General features: G+C 42.2%; 1 protein-coding gene across 1 annotated transcript in view; it reads left to right on the top strand.

Moving 5' to 3' along the window:
- The first annotated feature begins 3,737 nt into the window (after nt 1-3,737).
- Nucleotides 3,738-24,220, top strand: part of CDK12 (cyclin dependent kinase 12) — a 31,394-nt gene continuing 10,911 nt past the window's right edge. The window contains exons 1-11 of the mRNA XM_075278245.1: nt 3,738-5,682; nt 9,186-10,043; nt 13,840-14,016; nt 16,750-16,889; nt 17,575-17,745; nt 17,829-18,018; nt 18,099-18,155; nt 19,170-19,271; nt 21,243-21,320; nt 22,145-22,261; nt 23,352-23,483. Coding sequence (XP_075134346.1) covers nt 4,667-5,682; nt 9,186-10,043; nt 13,840-14,016; nt 16,750-16,889; nt 17,575-17,745; nt 17,829-18,018; nt 18,099-18,155; nt 19,170-19,271; nt 21,243-21,320; nt 22,145-22,261; nt 23,352-23,483 — 3,038 coding nt within the window. The 5' untranslated portion in view covers nt 3,738-4,666. The remainder of the gene's footprint in view (nt 5,683-9,185; nt 10,044-13,839; nt 14,017-16,749; nt 16,890-17,574; nt 17,746-17,828; nt 18,019-18,098; nt 18,156-19,169; nt 19,272-21,242; nt 21,321-22,144; nt 22,262-23,351; nt 23,484-24,220) is intronic.

Genomic DNA, 24,220 nt, shown 5'->3' with positions numbered 1-24,220 from the left:
ATTATATCCACATTACTATAATATCAGGAATTCCTAGTCTATCAATAAGACATCCTTTACACTGCCATGTATTATTAAAAGGATTCCAGGCCATAAAAAAAAAAGTTAAGGGCAGACTCTGGTTTAAAGTAGAAAATGACTCCATTCCATTGGTGGGCCTTCTGCACTGAAGTCATCTTCTCCAGCCTCCATGTCTGGGGCTCTGGTGGTGATGTTAGCAGCTGGTTACGTAATTGATGCAGACTTTCCACAGCGATGGTATGCTGCAGTAGCCAAGTGGGGAGTCATTTATGTCATCAATGGAGTGCTGGAATCTCTGTAAATATCCCCCGATTTTTATTTTAAAAGGAGGCTGCCTGGTCTCAAATGCCTCCCAAACCAACAATAGTGCAGTAAAGGGGCCTCTAATAGGTGGAGAAACATACCTTTGGGGCCAAAAACTTATGAAACAATGGAGAGAAAATAGAAAATGCAAGTGTATCGGGAGTGACTGTATAGGAGATTTACCTACAACTGGCTGTAAGTGCATTGTGATCTCCTCTGGAATAGCAGCCCAACAATGCTCATGTAACTCATGTTTACGAATATTTTATTGGTGATTTCTGTATAGTATGAAAAAATTTGTATGAAGACACGCTCCTATTGGGTGGGGATGGCTATATCCCTTTTGGAGCCACAACCACTTCTTGTCCTCTGGGCACTAAATGGCCAGAGCCCTTTTCAGATTTCACCAATGCATGATGTACCCAAATGACATATAAAGTCAGATTCTCAGAGCTTCCAGGAGAGCTGGCAAGTATGCTGTAGCTGTGAATGACATTTTTCAGATTCTGTTTGTTTCACATCTGTCTGTAGGCCAATCTACTCAATCAAGACCTGTCCCTGATGCAATTAAAGCTGATTTGCATATCAATAAAATATTATTTTTCTCTGCATGACATCATTGGTTTGTTCCCACAAAGGTATGTTTCTGCTCCTATTAAAGGCCTGGATGATGGTTGATGTTTCTCAGTAGACCTCTGTTTTGACTCATAGAGGGGCACCCTGAGCAAGGAACCTTCCTCAAAGACATTCATATAACCTGTAGACATATAGAAAAAGGTTTGTCCTGATTAACCTTCCCTTTTAATTTCACATGAATAGTCTTGGCAAGTTTTTTCATCATGAAAGCAGCCAGCATGAGTTCATGCACAAATGAGACCTTTGCCCTTATAGTGCGGGCATAAATCTAGGTTTTCATTTTCCCCGAGCAAGGGCATTAGTAAACAGACAGCCACTGCCCGGTACCCACTAGATTTGACATGTTCTTTATTTTTGAGCAGCTTATCAAAAAATCAGTCTGTTAATATATATATATATATATATATTTTTTATGAGTGAAATGGAAAGCAACTGTGAACAATAAAGGTTACACGAGACATACAGCCTAGAATACTGTATTGACATAATAGCCACATTCATTCTGAAGAGTAAAGTCATGCCTGTCAACTTTCCTACGTTGTGGTTATTATTATTTTTATTGTTTATTTATATAGCACCATTAATTCCATGGTGCTTTACATTTAAGGGTTCACATAGGGTACACAAAATGTACAAACAGATATAATACTAACAATGACCGACTGGCACAGTGGGATAGAGGGCCCTGCCCCCAAGGGCTTATAATCTGAGCGAAAGAGGGGTACAGACAAAAGGTGAGGGGGAGACTGTACAGATGGTGGTGTAGTGGCAGTAGTCTTATTGGAGGTTGTAGGCCTTCCTGAATAGGTGAGTCTTCAGGGCCTTCTTGAAGCCTGTGATTGTGAGGGTCAGTCTTATGCATCTTGCCTGAGGGCTGCGTACAGAGTGCACTGTTTTCCTAATTACATCCTGGAGAATAGATTTGCATGTTGGCCCATACAATACATCCACTCCCTGCTTCACCATTAAGCCCCTCTGTGTTTCTTGAGCTGTAGATGTGTTGTGATGACATCACTCACAACTCACCTAGAGATCCCTGAATACTACCTGAAAAGAAACTTCAAACAGAGTGGCAGAGGGGGGAGGGGGTACAGGAGCATTAAACCGTTGGGGTAGCTGGAGTGGACATTAAACTGGGGACAGCTGGAGTGGGATATTAAACTGGGTACTGTTGGATGGGTACATTAAACTCGGGGCAACTAGAGGGGGACTTTAAATTGCAGGTGCAGCAGGAGAGAGACTTTATACTGTGGGGGCAATTGGAGGGGAACATTATAATGTAGGGGCATATGCTAGGGTGACTGTAGGGTAATTATACTGTGTGAGGACACAAAGAGAAATGGATGGGAATGGGTAGAGTCACAGTAGAAGAAGATGGAGCTATCGTGGGATGCCATGTGCACTGCCTGTTCTATTCCTGTTTCTGTCCTTTGAAAGTTGGGAGGTATGCATCATCATTCTGACTCAAGGTTCACATCTGCGATTGGATTTCTATTCTTTGGGTCCAATAAATGGAATCCCAGTCCACTTAAAAAGTGGTTATCCGTGGACTCCATAGACTATTACCTGCCCTGAAGAATGTGGTACTTTTCTCTCCACATTTTTAAAGCAAAATGGGGGGTGGAATCTCAGAGTGCTCACCGAGTGCAGATGTGATCTTAGGCTGAGTTCAGACAGGGTTTTTTGGCCCAGAATTTGACATAGAGGCCGCCTCAGATTTCTGACCAAAAAACGGCTAAAACCCCCCCAAAAAACTGCAGCGCACTGGCATCCAGTTGCAGCATTCTGCTCAGGATTAGGCTCCAATAAATGGGCCTAGTCGCGAGGGAGGTGTTGCGAGGCGGACATCCACGGCTGAATCAGCTGTAGCATCCGCCTGAAGAAAGTGCATGTCGCTTCTTTTTTTCCGCGATATGGAACAAACCGCTCACGGAAAAAAGAAATGACCGACTCCCATTGATTTCAATGAGAGGCGTTTTTTGAGCAGGATTTTGACGCGGATTTTGCATCAAAATCCTGACCTAAGAACCCGGTCTGAACTCAGCCTTACCCTTTATCTGAAAAGATGCTAGTTACAGGCCAAATAATCTGTATATTGGCATAGATTTTGAGGCGTTTTCCACCTCAAAAATTTCTGTAATCTGACTTCCATTTATTTAATTCATTTTTTAACTTCAGAGAAAAATCTCTGAACTGGTTGTTTAGTTAAATTTTCGTGCTACAAAAAAAAGGCCCCAAAATGCTGAATTTTTACACTTTTTTTGGGGAAAATTTAAGGTATAAAATAATTCACATCCATTTTGCCTCATGGACTGTAAACACATGGTCATTGCTGGTAACACTAGTACCCCAGGACAGTTCACGCAGAAAGCAAGCAGGGATGTTACTGGCACTACTACAAAATACATTGTATTTTCAGCAACAACCAACATTGTTAAGGCGGAATCATTATCCTTCACATTTCTTTCAATGCATAAAATGTGGCATGTGGTCTGTGTCTGAAAAATCAGGAATCAATAAAGTTAGCTGACAGTTAAAAAAAAAGAGAAAAAAAAAAACAACCGTCCCGTGGTCGCGAGATAACCACCATGTGCCGCAAGTAGGACACGAAGTCTCGCGAGATCAGACTCCACAGCTCTTCATCACCAGGATGAGCGATTGTATGGGGCCCGAGCTATCGCGGTGTTTGAGGAAAAACGACGAGAGCTCGCGAGATTTCGATAGAGGCCGCTACCTGTGGGAAGAGCAGCTCTCGCGAGGTTTGGAAGAGAGGGGTTACACCGCTGCCTGTGGAAACGCAAGGCGGCCGTTTCTTGTGGGGGGCAACCTATTTCTTCCCGCCGGATTCCCGTGAAATTCGTCCCCCGTTGCCGACACCTTGTGACTGGAAGAGCCTCACACTGTGACTAGCCGGACAGAGCGCTTCGTGAGCCAAAAGTAGAGTACACACCAGTGAGGGAGGAGAGGCCGCACCGTGCTGACAGTCAGGACAAGACGAGAGGCCTTTAGTCATCCTCTCTGTCAGGGGAGACCCTGGTCACTGGTGTCCGAGGAGAGGACACTTATTGGCGGAGGGCACTGCGAGCTGTGTCCACATTGGACTGTATGGGAAGCCTTACCAATGCTTCGTCAGGAGAGCCCTCATCTACTGGAAGGGAAGAGCGAGAGCCCACTATGGTGTAGGGATCCTCTCAGCAGCCTGTAGGAGGCCCAGCACATCCTGACCTTTCTGGACTAGTGACCACCTCAGCTCCTTATCTCCTCCTACATAGACAACTGTGAGACACTACACAATGAACTTCTACAGGACGATACAAACCTTCATGAACTAATGAACTTCTTAAGACTCTGATCATTTTAGATCTGGTAATACGTGGCTGAGTGATCCTCAAAAACGGCACTTTCTTCACATACAGGGAAAAAGGTGAAACTAAGTAGATCTGCGAAGGTGAAAACTTCTGGAAAAGTCATCAAGACCTTGTTATATGGAGGGAGGGTAGTCCTGTTAACCTGATATTTCATGCTGGTGACGCATTACCTTTATGCAGAAGCAGCGACGTGTCTGTGAATGAAGGAAGAAGCGAGTTAAAGAGGGGCATTGTCATCTTCTACTTTGGCAGAGTTTGTCCAAGTGAACTTATTGCATTTTTGTGGGGTTCACCCCTCCCCTCTCCCCTTCCCCCTCCCTTTTTTTTGCGGCAGAGGAATGCCAAACCCAGTGCGGCATGGGAACAAGAAGGATAGCGGAGGGTCTGCAACTAACATGCCGCAAAGCAGTGGGAGCAATAACAAAGACCGTCAACGAGTGGGCTCCAAACACAAGCGACACAAGTCCAAGCATCTCAGAGATTCTCCAGTAACACCAGAACCTTTGGTGCCCACAACGCTAAAGCTGGTGGAGTATGATGACATCAGTTCAGATTCTGATACCTTCTCTGATGACGTAGCTTCCAAACCTGAGAAAAGAGACAGCGATGAGCGCCGAGCTTCTGAGAGGAGCGATAAGACTCATAGATCACGTCATCGCCATCAGCACAAGAAGGTTAAAGAATCAACCAAGACTAAGCTGTTGGAAAGGGAACGTAAACCTGAGAAAAACCAGGAGACAACTGTGAGCAAGGTGGTTAGCGGTAAAGAAAGGACCTCAAATGTGACCAAAAGAGTGGTTGAGGAACAAGATGATCATGGACGCAGTTCAAAGTCCACTAACAAAGAGATTAGATTGGCAAAGATGCATAGAGAGAAATCCCGTAGGGAGAGGGAGCTTAAATCTACACACAAGGACCGGACTAAAGGCCACCGCAAAAGAGACTCTTCTAAGCGTTACAAAACTTCTGACAGTCCCAAGAGGAAAGGACGAAGTCCACGAAGAAAATATGGCAGCAGCCCAAAGCAGGATGACAGTCATTCTGATGCCTCAGGTGGGCAGGACTATGATGGAAGCCCACCTCGGTCACACGCCTCTGGTAACTATGTTGAGGCATACAAGAAAGGCATGGACAGTCCCAACTACAAAGAGCCTTCTGCTTATCAGACGAACACTCGCTCCCCTAGTCCATACAGCAGGAGGCAGCGTTCTGTAAGCCCCTATAGGAGGAGATCTTCTAGCTATGAAAGAGGAAGTGGCTCCTACAGTGGGAGATCTCCAAGCCCATATGGGCGCAGGCGGTCCAGTAGTCCTTTTGTGTCCAAGCGCTCAGTAAGCCGTAGTCCTTTGCCCAGGTAATTTTTTTTTTTTTCCTTTATTGTTTATTTTAATTTTTATCTTTTGATCATATTATGTTTGCTACTGATTTGTTGAGAGAAGTGGTATGTAAAATTATATTAAGTTACAGGACAAAGGAGGGTCTAGTGAAGAAGTCCTTTGAGGCTCAGTCAGATCTTGCATATTGGGTTATATGGACACCAGAGAGGGAGATTCACTGTTTGGTTCTGCAGAACAGAGATCTGCCTCAGGAACAACTCCCACTCTGGTAGACTCCAGCAGTCCTTGGGTTATATGGTCAGCCATTAATCTGAATAGCTGTCATGTAACACTGCAGATAAAATGCCTGGTTGGCTCCAGTTTCTCTTGGCAAAATTTGTGGTTTTGAGGATGTTCTGGATGCAGGATCCGAGGTGATCACCTGATCAACCTAGCGGCTGCATTATGAAAGGGGTTGTCTTTTAAGCGACAGTCCCTTTAATATTGCTCCCGCTACAGTATTCTGCTGCTGTCCTTCTGAAAGAACGTGTAGCGGGTACTTGAGAGGTAGAGCCCTGTCAGTATGTCTCTTCCATTTATAGTGCCATGCATCCTGGGGACCCAGATTATTGGAAGGCACTGACTGATGGGATTCTCTTTATCAAGTACACCTAAAATGTCCTATTTTAGAAGGAAGCAGCAGTGATCAGCACCCCTAAATTATAGTAATGAGAATTTTGTTTGTCAATTACATGATCAGATTAAGTGAAAACTAAAACCTTTTCTGATTTCTAGATCCTGTTTCAGTTTTGGCATGTAATGTACAGTAAGTCCAAATGTTCAGAGATATAAACACCCTGTTGTAAAAGGGTTTAAGCTGCCTGGAGATTGGCCTGTATATCCCCCAAAGATTGTGTGATGGGACTGAGAAACATTTGATGTAGCGTATACAGTGACACCTCACAATCAATAGATAGAGGTTGCAGCCAATCACAGTGCAGCTTTCTTAAAGTACTCTGGGACAAAATAAAGTAGAGGGGCAGTGAATCCAGTTAGCTTGGACAATTCATGGCAGCAACCATCATTGTTCAACCTATTGTAAAAGGAAATACAATTACTAGCAGTGAATGCTCCCATGATAAGGAACCTGAAGGGGCACGCCACAAACAAACACATTTTGTCCAAAAAACATCATTGGTTTAATACTACTGGGTTTGTGTTATTAATCCATTACTTTCTGGTGCCCCAGAGGTGCAGTCTGTTCACATCAGCCTGGTTAGTTTTTGTTCTTTTTTTATGCAACTGAGAAATCCCTTCTGCACATCTGAGCTTGATTTTGCTGACTGAGCATGGATATTTGCAAACCGCATTCCCACTTGCAGGCCAGACTTTTTCAGTCACTTAGACCTCATTCAGACAGCAGCATGATGTCCGGTATTTTTCAGCAGTATTTGTAAACCCAGCATGAAACTTTTTCACTTTTCTTTTCCCGGTTTTACCTCACATATACTGATGGAAAATACTTGCTATAATTCTTCTGTCTGAATGAGGCCTATGGGTGCGTTCACATACACTGCATATACTGACGAAATTTGTTATTCAAAGTCTGTACACATCTGGGGGGGGGGGGGGGGTTCTGCAGTATATGCATTGATCTCTATAAGTGTCAGTGTGCTGAATGGAACTTTAGAGAAATTTCAATAACAATTGCGCTGCCTATGAGTTTACCCTTTGCAGCTTTTCCCTAAGACTTGTATGTTGAGGGTTTTTTTTTTTTTTTTTTTTTTTTTTTAATATAAATGAAAGGTACATATTGGGCAAGAACACATGCAGTACATTTATGGGGGTCACATCAATTGGAAGTTCTTAGGAAATATGTCGGCATTTTGTGGTGTTGATATATTTTTGTCTAAAGGTGGCCATGCAGCCTCAATAACTATCATCTGAATGTGTGTGGCCAACAACTGTTCTTCCTGACCCCCACATACTGTTTTGAATGGGGAGAAGGAAGTTAGCCAATTCTAGTGGCCTCTGGCAATGGCTCCATATAAGTCATGGTTACATTATAATGTCTACTCTATATGAAGGTCCAAAGCTCCAGTTGACCTAGTCAGATGATCTTCTATCGGCAGTCTAGTGTTTTTTATTCTACGGCCAAATGTGGGGGTTTTCTGTTGAACATCCGTAGTTTGATATCCTGCAGTAGACCTACCCATGGCATAATACCATGTGTGTTTAACCCTTGTGGCCAAAGTGGTTTTCAACTTCTAGGGCAGGGGTCCCCAACCACTGGCCCGCGGTCCAGTACCGGTCTGCGGCTCAAAAAAACTCAACAAAATCTGCAAGGATAAAGTTTGCATTTCTGCAATGTGGGGCCTCAGCCTTACAATGCAAAAGTGGTGAGGACTCCGCAGCAATAACTGACATGCTATGGGTTGCAAACCAGCAGCACAGAACATTTGGCACTTTTTTCCCCACACATACTTTCTGGTTGCGATTTGTTGAAATCTGTGGCTAACCCGTTGCAAACTCACAATGTGAGTCCTTGGGATAATGTTACATAAGCAATGTCATTACACAACATTTCTCACGTACAGTCTGATTCTTCAGTCAAATTATGGTCTTTACTGTGATTTTTGCTAAATCATGAAAGAAAGCCCCAGGTTTTGCCATGATTTTGTACAAATCAGGGCAACAGTTGCAATATGTCCATGCTCTATGGATTAACTGCTTTTGTGAACGTTTTTGATGCTTTTTTTTTTTTTTTTTTTTTTCCTTTTATGGAGCCAAAGCTGGGTGTGAAGGAAACTTAAAAAGGAAAGCAATCTGTTTTATTTTGTTTTTGGTTTTTTTTGTGTTCACTCTTGTATTTTGCTCATCAACAATGCCAAAAAACTGCTTTTTTTGCGATTTATTCATTGGCTGTAGATAAAGTGCAACTTTCCAAAATCAAATTAAAACCAGTACAAAAAAATGTTATATGCAAGTATTCCCTTAAGACTGCGATACAGGATGGTTGTGACTATATTTCTTGGACTGCAACATGGAGAACCAGCATTGTAGTCAACTATGATATTGGCTATGCCTTACATGGCTCTACTGTCCTGCACTGAAACATGATTCAAGCAGCGGACAGTAAGGCTGGGTGAAGGGACTTAGAATCATAGATGATTGATACTGGGGGTTTGGCACTTGTTTCGGCGTTCACTTTGGCGAATATGACCCAACATCTTATGGATGTAACGCACCCATCTGGAGCATCCCTAACACACTGCACATGGTTTCAGAAAAAAATCTGATGCGTAGTAATGAGCCATACACCTTACTGCAAAAAGCTGATCTGTGTATATATGGGATTTTTGTAGCTTTAGAGTTTAACTTGTAGCTTAAATACTCATTAATGTAATCTTTGGATGTATATACACAGCGATATCATATTGTGTGTGTGTATCTATATATTATGACTTTGTTAAAATACCCTTTGACTTTTTTTACTTTTTACTGATGCTTTTTCTTTTTTCTTTTTTTTTTTTTTATACAGGAAGTCTGTCAAGTCTCGTAGCAGGAGTCCCATATACTCAAGGAAGTCGTCATCTTCCCGCAAGAAGCAAAAGTCTCAGTCCAGAAGCCGCCATTCCAGTATTTCACCTGCCCGTTTACCGTTAAACTCTAGTCTAGGTGCAGAGCTTAGCCGAAAGAAAAAGGAGCGAGCACTAGCTGCTGCAGCAGCGGGTAGAGACCCCAAGAGCAGTCCGTTAATAAAGAGAGAGGCTGGAGATGGGAAAGGACTGTCCATCATGGATGCCAAAAAGATAACCAAAACTCTTAAATTAGAAAAACCTGTTTCTGATCCAGAGCTATCAGTCACAGCAAATGCAGACAAGACAATATCCAGTACCATCAAGACAGAGGAGGTTGAAAAGAAACCATTGACAGTGACCAAGGACACGAAAAATCAAGGAGTAAAAGAAAACAAATGCACCACCATCAAAGAGGAGGTCTTAACGCCAAAAGAGGGGATAACAGACAAAGAGAAGGAGAAAGAGATTCCTCCCCCTCTGCCTCTTTTGAAGTCTCCCCAGCCTCCTTTACCCACTTGTTCACCACCACCTCCACTTCCACCTCTTCCTCCTTCACCTGTTGTTCCTCAACAGCCCCCGCCACCTTTACCTCCTCCACCCTCATTGACATTCCTGCCTCTCCCTACTATTGTGGCTACATCAGTGACTCCCTCGAGTCACACTCGGGCATCAACTCTGTCCACTCAGGCAAATTCCCAGCCACCAACTGTGTCCACTTCTAAGCCACAGCCACTTGTTATCCCTCACTTGAAAACCTCTACGCTTCCTCCATTGCCACTTCCGCCATTATTACCTGGTGAAGACATGGACATGGAAAGGTGAGTGCAGACACTGATGGAGAAAATAAAGTATGTTTAGATCATTTTTCTGTAGCACTTTATATTGTAAGATCATTTATTATTCCAACCTAGATAGGTTTCGGTAAAAGATTAAGGGTAAGTTCACATGGGTTTTCTTTGGACCGAAACCTGAGGCGGAGGCTGCGTCAGGTTCCAGTCCAAAATACGGGTAGCTGCGACTGAATGCTGGTGCAGTGCACTCCACTCCGGATTAGGCCCAAATGAATAGGCCTAGTCGGGAGGGAGTGTCTTCAGGTGGATGTTGCGAGGCGAATCCGCCTGAAAGAATGAGCATTTTGCTTCTTTTTTCGGGATCCGGAACAAACAGCTCCCAGAAAAAAAAGAACTGACCAGCTCCCATTGATTTCAATGGGAGCCGTCTTTTTGGTCAGGATTTTGAGGTGGATATGGCCTCAAAATCCTGACCAAAAACCCCATGTGTATTTACCCTAATGTTGTCTTTTTCCGTTTAACTTTGTTAGACATAATGTTGCTCGGCAGCTGTGGAGATTTCCTAGGAGTAGTTTAGAGACTACTGACAACCTCATCCTATTGATTGACTTGAAGGGATTATTCATATTTAGTTTCCTAGTAATATAATCATGATAGATTTTGACTGTTATCATAGTTTAGACTTTAAATTTCACCTGTCATAATTTCTAGCAGACATTTACTAAACTTGGTGTATTATGGTGCGCAGCCAGTAATGCACTACTTTATCCATTTTCTGACTTGCTTGCCACCTTTTAGAAAAGTGGGTGGAACATGGCAGAGGTAAAGGAGGGCAGAGGACAGACTTAATATTATGCCAGAAAACTGGCGTGAGCTATACTTAAAATCTACACCAGTTCCTGACTGATGTAGATTTCAGTTTTGGCACATGGTTCCTCACAAAATGCGGCAGAATTATTAAATGTTCAGAGCCTCTTAATAATTCAAGAGAATCTTGTGCCGGTAGGGGAAATATGTTAAGACTGGTTTAGGAAACGCCAGTCTTAATAAATTATAAATTTTCCCCCATTGTTTGTAGGACAACTGCTTAGGGCTCGTTCACATCTGCGCCCAGTCTCCGTTCTGCAGCTTTCTGTTTCCTGCACAAAACAGAGGCAGGAGATGGAAACCTGCAGGACTCTTTCATACCCATTCATTTGAATGGGTTTGAAAGATGTGCGGCGGTGAGCGTTTTATGCTCTCCGCCACGAAACCGTTTTTTTAAAATTGGACACAGACAGGTCCTAAAATAATTGTGTATGCTTGGGTGAGTTTGCATATCCATTGGACGGAGCAGCTCGCTGTCAAAGACTAGTGATTGAACAATGTGCTTTATTTCTGGATCTGTCCATAACTGACCATCTTTGATGACGTGACTGACCACTTACAGTGCTAAAAGTATTTTCCAAGAGATTTCATACGATGTAAGGGTCCCGTCACACAGAGGAAAATGGTGTGGAATTTCAGCGCTGATTAAAAAAAGCCTCGCATTGACTTCGATGGGTTCCTTTTTCTGCTAGAAGCCAATGGGAGGCTTTTTTATCGACGCTGAAATTCCACACCAAATTCCTCACCATTTTCCTCCGTGTGAATGGACCCTAATCAAAAATTAAAGGAGGGCAGTGGGGCAGCAACTCTTAAAGGAAGTTTGTCACCTGAGACCTACATATCAACCCACCCCACAGGTGGATAACTTAGGGTCACTTGAATCAATGTTTTCGTCTTGTAAATTGATGTCTTCATTGCAGAGATATTGCTATTTTTGTCAGTATACAAATTACCTCATTAAAACAGCGAGGGCATTGACGTTGCTCCAAAGAGAGATAAGCGGCAACATCCTTGAAATATCGGCAGCGGCGCCACATATTCACAAGGGGAAACACTGTGCAATTCAGGTGACCCTATCCTACTTATCCTCAGGATGTCATCAGCATGTGAGCTATGGGGGTCTGATACTCGGACACTGCACAGATTACCTGTCCAAGCAATAGTAGCAGATTGCACATGCTCCCACTTCCACTGCAGGGGGCTATTCACATTGCAAAAATGAAAAGAAATGGAGGTGGGCATTCAGCTCAGATTTCTCTTCAGTATCAGGCTTTACACAGCTCTCAGTCACTAGATCACTGGATCACAAACTGTAAAGCCTGCAACGTTTTAGGGAGCGTTCACATTACCGTCTGTGTCCAACAGGTAGTGTCCGCTCCTAGTGTCCGTGACACCTGTCATTTATTTAAATGGCGATCGGGTGCGTTCTTTTGCACTCCGTGCCCTTCCTTCACTGTCCGCATGTAAAGATGTCCGAATTTTCAAGTGGACAGAAAAACCCTACACGTCGGGTTTTTCTGTCCGCTTGAAAAGTCGGACATCTTTACATGCGGACAGTGAAGGAAGGGCACGGAGTGCAAAAGAAAGCACCTGATGCTCATTTAAATAAATGACAAGTGTCACGGACACAGCTAGTGTCCGCTCCTAATGTCTGTGCCGGATTAGGAGCGGACACTACCTGTCGGACACAGACAGTAGTATGAACGCCCCCTTACTTATCCGAGCTGTTCTTTCTATCTATCTATCTATCTATCTATCTATCTATCTATCTATCTATATCTCATATACCACGGGCTATACTAAGAGTTTCGCTATGGTTGAGTATGAGAGTTCCAGTGAGTAAGGTGGCATATAGTCTGTGAGTCACTGCCTACCAAACCAGTGGTGCCGCAGGAAAGAGTTTTGGCACTACTAAAATGAGAGCACGCTGTGAGCAGCGCTTAGTCTGCATCTTTGTACCCTAAGATGGTCCAGATAGAACCCATTCAGACATAATTGGTAAGGCATTTTGGTTGTGAAGCTATAACATTGTCCCCGGCAGTCCCATAAACTGTTGCTGGCATTGCCAAGATATCTGCATGTTGTATTTGTACATGTGGTAGCCCCTAGCCAGTGTAATGTATGATCTGTATCATATTTGTAGGTATATTTCTTGAAATAGTGTGATTAACAAGGCCCATGAAATGCATCGTGGTCTTTAGAATTAGAGATGGGATAATCTCTGTGCCATCTTGCCATTTGTCAGACCTGATTTTTGCTTTAGAGAGGCAGGGTTGCTCTCCAAAGTGGATTTCCAGGTCATTGACTATACAGGCTGTTAAGGCTAGTGATGCTTTGCGGTGTCAGGCCAGGAAATTCTCAAAGTTTGCTTCAAGTTTTGTCTTTGTGGTAGGTCCTTCATTTTCCTGCTGTTCTTTTGGAAACACAGTAAAATCAGTATTAAATTCTAATTTTAGGTTACAGCTCTTCATTTTTTTTTTTCTTGTGTATTAGGGTATGTTCACACATCAGTATGCCATCCGTCTGTTTGAATTCAGTTTGACACTTCAAAACGGACTGATGCGCATACTGATTGTATACTGACACCTTTTTATGCTGATAGCAAACACTGTCTGTCGCCTAGAGGACAGATAAGGGGATTAAAAGTAGAAAATTGTAAACAGAGTAGAGATAAGGAGGACACAGGGACATTTATTATATCTCCTTATCTCTACTCTGTTTACAATTGCTACTTTTAATCCCCTTATCTGTCCTCTAGGGGGAGAGTGTTTGCTATCAGCATAGAGAGGTGTCAGTATACAATCAGTATGTGCATCAGTCCGTTTTAAAGTCTCAAACTGAATTCAAACGGACTGATGGCATACTGATGTGTGAACACACCTTTAGCTTGTTTTCCTGATTGACATTGACTTGTGCCATCTGCTCTAAGTTTAACTAAACGCTCCATTGTTTACAGTGCCATGGAAGTTATCCCTACCAAACCTGTCAAAAGGAACAAGGAGCAAAGGCCTCGTCATCTTCTCACTGATCTCCCACTGCCTCCTGAACTACCAGGAGGTGATCCATCTCCACCAGAATCTCCAGAGCCAAAAGTAGTAACTCCACCGCAGCAACCAATGAAGAAGAGACCAAAGTAAGTATAGATTTTTCATAATAGATTTCCTAGTGACGTCTATAAAGGTAATCTGTCTTTAGTTTATAATTTTAGTTGTAAACTTGCTTTGAAGTGAAAGATATATAAAAAAAATTAATAAAATCCCTCAATAATGGCTGCACAGCTTCACACACACATTCCTCCAAAAATAATCTTGCTACAAGGAGATGGGAGGTGCTCAGCTGGTTAACAACTTCTTCATATCCCAAAAAATCCAATAATGGTGGCACTCATCAATTCCTCCAAAATTCCTTTATTACATGCTATGGTGCAGGTATAAACAGAGAAGCTTTAGCCTTAAGGGGTATTCTCACAAAATTAACCGAAATTTTAATTTATAGGCAATTAAGGGATTTTCCATAAATTTCTTTTCTATAAAAGTATTGCTAACGTCTCCTAAGGATAGGTTATCAGTGTCAGATTGGTGGGGGTCTAACAGCCCACAGGACAGCTGTTCATGCACAGAGAATGGAGCAGACAGCTATGTGTGTGTGTGTAGTGGCCAAGTTAGGTACAGCGGATCAGGACCCATTTATTACCCACTCGGTTCTGCACTACACACAAAAGAGAGCTATCTGCTTCCTGCTCCATTCTCTCAGCATCAGTTGCTTAAAACTGCTAATCGATGCAGATGGCGAGTGGCAGACCTTGACAAATATATTAGTGATCTATCTTTAAGATAGGTCATCAATATTTTTAGCCCTGAAAAAACAATTAAACGTGCTTCCCTTTGTAGGATCTTATGATCAAAATCTCCTCCTCTTGGAGCGGGTCGAACCGCTTTCATTCCCTGGAATTTGATCTAAGAAGTAGGAGACCCTTAATAGCACTTTATCAATTGTAAGACTTGAGGAGTAGATTATCTTGTGAAGTGCTCCTGCAGAACTCAATATGTGGGTTAAGACCATCAGGGAAATCTGCAGGAGGATAAGGGATGTAAATGACATTGGCCGACCAGAACAAGCTCCTATTGCACGCCATATATGGGGAAAATCATGGTGGGGATGCCTCTCATATCAAATTCCAGGGAGTGGAAGTGGTTCAGCCCTTCCCCAGGAGAGAAGGAGATTTTGATTGTAAGACCTTACAAAGGTAAGCGTGTTGAAAACCCTTTTAAACATCAAACAGTTTAACAAATTTCTTTAACCGTTTCAGTGCTGACCATCTTTTATATTTTTGATTGGTTGCTAATGCCTACGACCATGAATGCTCGAATTTTCTATTGTCTGCAACTTTACAGAAACCCAGCCATCATTTCCATATTGTGGACAGGTTATCCATCGCACTACATGCATAAGAAGATAACCGGTGACAAATAAAAAAAAGAACTCATGGATGGGTTCCTGACAAGTGCCAGACCATAGAAAGTTCCTGCATTCATGGTTATATCCATTGGCAACCAATTAAGACAGACAATTGTCATAACTGAGTTAGTTACAGAAAATCTTCAAAACTCTGTAAAGAGCGTTATTTATATTTTCTAAAATATTAACCATATTACAATTTGTAGACAATTAAACCTCTGCACACTTTCTGTCTAAAGCGCTGACGGAAGAACTATGATGAGTTGCATCACGGTTTTTCACGCAATAGTTTTTTGCTGCAGGACGCCCCCTTTCATGTCCTCATCAAAATGCGGTATTATATACCGATAGAAAGCTGACAGTGCACTGAATTAAGCACTCTGTTGTCTTTCCCATTATGTGCTCAGTGCTGAAGATACCAGTGCATTAATTTCGCAACCGATTTCTCTCCACTGTCAGAAGGGAAGGCCTTACAGTTTAGTGTCATCATTGAGTTGAGAGGAACACAACTACCTCTCTCCCCCTTCCCGACTGTATTCTAACTTAGCCTTGTACTGTCAGCGATGACACTAGGCTGTAATCCCGCCCTTCTTACAGTGGGGAGATATTGGTGCCAAAATTGAAGGCATCGATCACTCCAGTGCTGGGACACATACTGGGAAAGCTGACTTTGTCGGCTTTCTAGCGGTATATAATACATCACATCAATGAGGACACGAAAGGTCCTCTTTAACAAACTAGTTATCTATGTGAACTACAAGGTGTGTGTGGGTGGTGTTTTGTTTTTTGGGGGGGTTTCTTGCCTTTGGAAAAATTATTACATAGTCACCTGGTAAATTTGTTCTTCATGGTGTATATTTCTTCAAGTAGTGAACACTGTCGTTCTAAATTTTATTTCTGTGCATGACGACTGAATATTAATTTGTGGTCCTGCCATTGACTAGACTAGCAGTACATATTAGACAATTGTCAACTAAATATGACAATTTAAGCGTGACTGGTTGTCCATCTAAGTTGTATGGGGGGGGTGTCTCTTGATTCTCCCTTGATGTTGGTGAGTATATGGATTGTGCTTTTGGACTTCAACACGGGAAAAAATGTTATGGAATATACACCACTGCCAGATGTTTGTCCCTTCCCTCTCCAGACTCAGAATACATGCAGACTTGGCCAAGTATGTATGCAAGTGAGTCAGGAAGGAGCTATAGAATATTTATGGTTATCCTTTTAATACAGATTTGTTATGACCTGTTATAGTTAGTTAGTTGAGTTACACTAACACTGATTGAAGCTCGAAAATTGATGACCTACTCTTTAAAGTTGTAAAAATTCAGTTTTCTCCTCTCGACAAGGTCCTGCAGTCTAAGTAGCCATTATAATAATCTTACTTGTGTTTTGTACTTGTCAGAATTTGCTGCCCTCGCTATGGTGAAAGGAAACAAAAGGAAATTGATTGGGGTAAACGTTGTGTGGATAAGTTTGACATTATTGGCATAATTGGAGAAGGTACCTATGGACAAGTGTACAAAGCCAAGGACAAAGACACTGGTAAGAAATAAGTAGGACATGGTTACGAATCTGTCATCATCCTGGATAATAGGGTTAGGCCTAGTTCACACAGGCACGGAATAGCATATTTTGGTCCTGATTTTGATAAATCGGGACCAAAATACGCCTGCCACGACTGTCAGTCTTCCCGCTCCGGAGTAGGCCCAAAATGAATGGGCCTAGTCCGTAGGGTGCTGCTTAGAGGCGGACGCCGCGGCTCAATGAGCCACAGAATCTGCCTGAAGAAAGAACAGCTCGCTAGTGGTCTTCATAGACCACCATTGTGAGGGGGCGGATTATGACGTGGATTCCGTGCCAAAATCTGCCCCCTCTGTGAACAAGCCCCAATTCCTCCTGACATATTCCCTCTGTTAGAAGACACTGATCATCGGTCATGAACTGTGACATTTAGGAATATTTTCTAATGCAGAAGAATTGTAGCTAAAAATCCAGTGAAAATGTTATAGCATTGGTTTGAGTGAGAAGAAGTTTGCAACTGATATTGAATTTTAAAATGAAAGAGCTTTATAAAGCGCTATAAAATCATCTGTCAGAGATTTGGTGCAGTAATCCTTCAATTTTTCTTACTTGTATCATTTAAGATTACTCGCTCTTAGCTGAGTATTATATGGAAATGAATTTATTGATAAATGTTTCAACCCAATCTATAATTTTACTCTACCAGGAGAACTTGTTGCCTTAAAAAAAGTGCGTTTAGATAATGAGAAGGAAGGCTTCCCAATTACTGCAATCCGAGAGATTAAAATCCTTCGACAGCTCATCCATAGAAGTGTTGTGAACATGAAGGAGATCGTCACTGACAAACAGGATGCCCTGGACTTTAAAAAAGACAAAGGTGAGAGCAGACACAATCCCAGCCATAATTCTCACTGGAGAGTAAGGAACTTATTGTAACACGGCTTCTTTTCCCTTTCTTAGGTGCCTTTTACTTGGTCTTTGAATATATGGATCATGACCTCATGGGGCTACTAGAATCTGGTTTGGTGCAGTTTTCCGAAGACCATATAAAATCTTTTATGAAGCAACTAATGGAAGGACTTGACTACTGTCACAAGAAAAATTTCCTGCACAGAGACATCAAGTGTTCCAATATTTTATTGAATAACAGGTATCAAACAAAGCTTTTACTTTCTTTGTGCACTGTGGAGTTTCTGAGGCCTAAACATTAACATTATATTCTTGTTGTAGTGGGCAGATTAAACTGGCTGATTTTGGACTGGCACGGTTATACAATTCAGAAGAAAGGTAAGTGGGTCTGCAGCTTTCAACAAGGATTTTGGTAACCGTGAAATGTGTAAATTTGTTGAAACACTTTCTAATATATCAGGTTTCCCTGCACGTTTTCTCCTTCGTCATTTCTTCTTACTCAGGCAATTGGGTTATATATAAACTATTTTAATTTTTTTTTCTTCTATGGCCTATGAGACACTCATGTCTTACTGCAATCTGTATCACATTTATGAATACGTCTATGCTCTCTGGCTCCTTCCTTGCTGCATCCTCACTGAGGAAACTGTCCCGCATGGTCAGGCTTATGGAAACAGTGTTGCTCTCTTAGGGCGGGTTCATACCAGCGCCCGATCTCTGTTTTGAGGTTTCTGTCTTCTGCTGACAGGAGACGGAAACCTGGCATTCAGTGTCCGCCTGTGAGCGTCTTCTGCTCTCTGCGGCGAAACGTTTTTTTTTTTTTTAAACCGGGCGCAAAGTCCTGCATATCCGACTTTGTGTCGAGTTAAAAAAAAAAAAAAAAACAGTTTTGCTGCGGAGATCAGAAGACGCTCACGGGCGGTCACTTTTCAAACCCATTCCAATTAATTTGTTTGAAAACTACCTGCAGGTTTCTGTCTCACGTCCAGTTTCTGGGACAGGAAACGGAAACCTGCAAAGCTGAGATTGGGCGCTGGTGTGTACCCGCCCTTAGTGACTGGGTGTTATAGAAACATTGTAAAATAGTGAGCTATGTTATTTCCGTAACTTCCTTTCAATGAGGTCGTAGTCAGGTAGAAGCTAGGACACATTTTAGGGATAGAAGTGAGACCCACATCTATCACATTTATGCCTTAAATTTATTTTCTGGGGAAAAAACCCTTTAACCATACAGCGAAATGTTTGAATAGATGTTCAGCGTAAGAGTGAAGACCTTAAGCAGAGGCTGCCCATGACACTGTACAAGAAATAACTGACAGCTATAGTAATAGTTGATCATTAATAATATGCTACAGTATAACTTAATTACCTAATATTTGCTTTTGTTTCTAGCCGTCCATACACAAACAAAGTTATAACACTCTGGTACCGACCTCCAGAACTGCTGCTAGGGGAAGAAAGATACACACCAGCCATTGATGTGTGGAGTTGTGGGTAAGATGACGCTGCTAATGAATTGTCTTGTATGATTACAAATTTTGTGAAAACACAAGTTTAATGGGTTTTCTAGCTGTGGAGACATAGGTGTCAATCTGCTGTAAATGGACTAAAAAAAGCCAGCTTGTCACAGCAAAAATGACTGTGGATGGTAACTATCAGGGGATCAATGAGATGCATATAGGACTGACACAAATTTGTCTACAACTATCTAATTCTTTTAACCCCTTCCCGACATGCGCCGTAATAGTACGGCGCGTGTCGGGTCTGTAACTATGGCGACCGCCCGGGAGCCGGGCGGCCGTCATAGCCGCCGGGTGTCTACTGCTTTAAGCAGTAGACAACCGGCTCTAATGCCTCCGATCAGTCCCCGGACCGATCGGAGGCATTAACCCCTCCGGTGCTGCTGTCAAAGGCGCCGGAGGCGCCATCTTCCCGGCGGCGCATGGGCGCTGCCATTTTGGCAGGGATCGCCGGCTCCTGGAGCATGCTCCAGGGCCGACCCCCCCCCCCCCCGTTGCCATGACAGCCGGGAGCCTTGTTAAGGGCTCCCAGCCAGTCTGCAAATTCTCTCTTTTGCAGGCTGGTGTATACAGCCTGCAAAAGGGATGATGATTTTTTGCAATGCATTGCAATGCATTAGCATTGTAATGCATTGCATTAGTGATCAGACCCCCTGGGGTTCAACACCCCTAGGGGGTCTAATAAATGCAAAAAAAAATTAAAAAAAATAGTAAAAAAAAAATATAAAAAAATATAAAAAGTATTAAAAGTTCAAATCACCCCCCTTTCCCTAGAACAAATATAAAAGTAGTTAAAAACTGTGAAACATATACGTTAGGTATCCCCGCGTCCGAAGTCGCCCGCTCTACAAATCTATAAAAATATTTTTCCTGTTCGGTAAACGCTGTAGCAGGAAAAATAGTCAAAAGTGCCAAACCGCCGTTTTTTCACTGTTTTAATTCTGATAAAAATTTGAATAAAAAGTGATCAAAGCAATAACATTTCCCGAAAATGGTAGAACTAAAAAGTACACCCGACCACGCAAAAAAAGACGCCCTATGCATCCCCGTACACGCACGTATAAAAAAGTTACAGCCGTCGGAATATGGCGACTTTTAGAAAAAAAATTTTTTAACACCGTTTTGGAATTTTTTTTAGGGGTCAAAATGTAAATAAAACCATATAAATTTGGTATCCCTGGAACCGTACCGAAACACAGAATATAGGGGACATGTCATTTTGGCTGCACAGTGAACGCCGTAAAACCAAAGCCCGTAAGAAAGTCGCAGAAATGCATTTTTTCTTCAAATCCACCCCATTCTGAATTTTTTTCCTGCTTCCCAGTACATTATATAGAATATTTAATGGTGGCATCATAAAGAAAAAATTGTCCCGCAAAAATTAAGACCTCATATGACTCTGGGAGCGGAGAAATAAAAAAGTTATGGGGTTTAGAAGGAGGGGAGTCAAAAACGAAAAACGAAAATCAAAAAATGCCATCGGCGGGAAGGAGTTAAAGAGGACCTTTCATGTCCTCCGATCTCTTGCATTCAGCAATCTGTTTTGACAGTATCTACACTGGTTACAAAGATATTGTTGTCATTAGTTTTGGCACTGATATCACTGCACTGTCAGGGGCTGGATTCGCAGCTCAGTGTCATCACAGGGTGATAAGGAACACCCCCCTGACCATACAAGCCTATAAAAGTGTATCGTCATGGGGGTCTTCCTCTGACCAATTTCCAGACCCCGACAGTGCAGGGATATTGGTACTGAAACTAATGGCAAAGATATATCTGCAACCGGGGCAGACACTGGCAAAACTGACATTGTGCTAAATCTAGCACTGCAGCAGCATATAATGGACAGTGTTACTGAGATGAAATGTTGAATTCCATTACTATTTCATTTAGGATTCTTGGTGTAATTCATGTCTGCTTTTATTTATTTATTTATTTTTTGCAGCTGTATCTTGGGTGAACTTTTTACAAAGAAGCCAATATTTCAGGCAAACCAAGAGTTGGCTCAGCTTGAGCTGATCAGGTAATATTCTCTTTCTAGAAATTTGCACCAGTGCAGCAGAACAATATATTACTGGAAGGAATAATGTTACTGAGGGAAAGACCATCTAACTGCTGTGCATGAGAAAGGCAAAGAGCTGCTGCGTACAGCTGTCAGATGCCCATAGCAAAATGACTCATTATTCCTATGATTCGCTAGATTTGTTCTAGTGCAGAAAATGTGCTTTGCTGCTCTGTTAATGTTGGATTTGTTCCAGTGTAGGAGAATAATCTGTGTTGTGTGTGGGTGTAAACTAGTCAGACGTTTTATGTAAATGTCATAAATGGCTCAATAAAGTCTAAAACTGGGTATATTCAAAAAAGGTGAAAACTGATATCGCGGTGCATGTCTCAAACCCTGATTCGAAGGGTCAGTAATATAAAATGGAAGTAGCACTCTACTAGAAAAAAAAAATCCTTCTATATGCCCAATGCAATGTTTAAGCTCTGCGTGAGCCCTTCTCAAGCAATGTTGCATTGGGAATAAAGAAGGATATTTTTTTTTTTTCTGGATATAGGCTTAAGTCATCACCTTCCCCAAGTGTGCCATAAATGTGCCATTTTGGGTCTGTCATGTCCCGTATGTCGTAGATTTGCACCAAATGTCCCTCTATACAATACAAAAAGAAAAGTCTGCAGGTAACTCAGAATTTATTGTACATTTGCTGTTTCAAAATTGCAATTGCATCATTTGATAATGTCTCATTAGAACATTCACTTTATGGTCAGAGATTTAATACTAGAGACAAAAGCTAATGTAGAGAAGATTTTAACAAAATGACTTCTGTTTGTTTTTTCTTTTTCCAGCCGTCTTTGTGGAAGTCCTTGTCCAGCAGTTTGGCCAGATGTCATCAAATTGCCATATTTTAACACCATGAAACCTAAGAAACAGTATAGACGGCGGTTACGAGAGGAGTTTTCTTTGTGAGTTTAAGTACTTTTTTTTTTTTTAATTCTGCCCTCCTCCCTCTGTCAAACTTTTAAAGGTGTTTTAAAGTAAGTTTGAAATGGCTATAGTAACTTAACAAAAATGTTACCTTCTGCCAATTATTCTGGTCAGATGCAGATGTGGCATTAAACTTCCTCTTTTTTTCTGGCACAAACAAGAAATAGTTGGAGATGAGTATCTATAGCCTGGCTGAGGCAGTTCTCTGCTCTCACCGGTCATTCGCTAAATCGAACATCTCCAAATATTTCTTGGGTTTCGGTAGACACCAGGTAATTTTAAAGGGATCTTATCATTCAATCACTTTTGTTTCTAACTAACACGTCGGAATAGCCTTAAGAAAAGCTATTAGTCTCCTACCTTTCATTGTCTTCTCTGCGCCGCCGTTCGCCTAAAATCCAGGTTTTTTTCGGTATGGAAATTAGTTATTTCGCAGCACTGGGGGCAGGCCCCAGCTCTCAGACAGCACTGGGGGCGGCCCCAATGCTGCGAGAGAACTCTCTCCAGCGCCGCCTCCTCTTCTTCTGCAGCGAGGTCTTCACCGCATCTTCTTCTGGTGGCGGCTTTTGACTTCTAGGGCAAGCCGACTGCGCTTGCCCGCCGGCCAAGAGAAAATGGCCGCTTACAATACTATGTAATCGGCCATTTTTCTTGTGGCCACAGGCCTGCGCAGTTGGCTTGCCCTAGGCCTAGAAGTTACTAGCCGCCACCAGAAGAAGATGCGGTGAAGACCTCGCTGCAGAAGAAGAGGAAGTGGCTCTGGAGAGAGTTCTCTCGCAGCATTGGGGCCCGCCCCCAGTGCTGCGAAAGAACTCATTTACATACCTAAAAAAAAACAGGATTTTAGGCTAACGGTGGCACGGAGAAGACAGTGAAAGGTAGGAGATGAATAGCCTTTTTTAAGGCTATTCCGACGTGTGTGTTAGAAAAAAAACCAAAAAACGATTGAATGATAAGATCCCTTTAATGCCCTTTTGAATTTAATTTGTATGTGCTGGAAAATCCCTCTATCTTAAGTGAGGAAATACTGTTAATGTTTGGGGTTTTTTTGTTTTTTTTTGTGATCAGCATCCCTACACCTGCACTGGATCTACTGGACCACATGCTGACCCTGGACCCTAGTAAGCGTTGCACTGCAGAGCAGGCTCTACTGAGTGACTTTTTAAAGGATGTAGATGTTCACAAGATGCCACCACCAGAGTAAGTATCGTAAGAAGCAGGGTGTTTACAACTACAGACGTGTCAGGGTCCTAATAAACCCCCTTTTGGTAATCAATATCTTACAAAACAGCACATTTTCGGTGATCTATAATACAATACCTGTACTCTTGCAGAGAAAATGATTGTTGCCCCATTGTAAATTAGGTTTATTAGCAGAATTTACAATCTTGTGGTTGTATCCAAACAAAAACCGTTTTAAATAATTCAACATAGGGATATAGACATATATATCTTTTGATGTGGTTTGTGTACACCGTTTCTGTCCTCTCTAAATGCATTTTGCTTCCTGGTCTTGAAGTGAAGGTAAAGCTGCCAGACAGTCATTGCTTTGCTGTCAATTCAGGTTTCCACCAGTTAGTATTGCTAGTGTTTCTTTAACCTATGAACTATGTTGCCATCTACATCTCTAGGAACATTAAGTGCATTACTATCTTTCGGTAGGTTTCTTGTTTGTGCAAGGCAGTGATCTTTTCTTTCTTATATTTTTGGACTACTCCTTTTACTTAGACTGTATTGTGTAGTGTGAATACAGTCTAAGGCTGGGTTCACATCTGCACCATGGGTGTTGGAAAAACAGCACATAGAATAGCGTCCTACAAGTAGTATATTGTATTTGGAGAAACTACTTGTGTTGAAATATCAAAATTGTCCCTCCAGCTAATGAGCGCAATAAAAGAATAAAGAACTTAAATGCCCTTTAATTCTTCATGGTGCTT

The sequence above is a fragment of the Leptodactylus fuscus genome, chromosome 6, assembly GCF_031893055.1.
Source record: "Leptodactylus fuscus isolate aLepFus1 chromosome 6, aLepFus1.hap2, whole genome shotgun sequence".
NCBI classification, from domain to species: Eukaryota; Metazoa; Chordata; class Amphibia; order Anura; family Leptodactylidae; genus Leptodactylus; species Leptodactylus fuscus.
The sequence above is the reverse complement of the archived record's forward strand: the minus strand, read 5'-3'. Positions and strand labels throughout refer to the sequence as shown.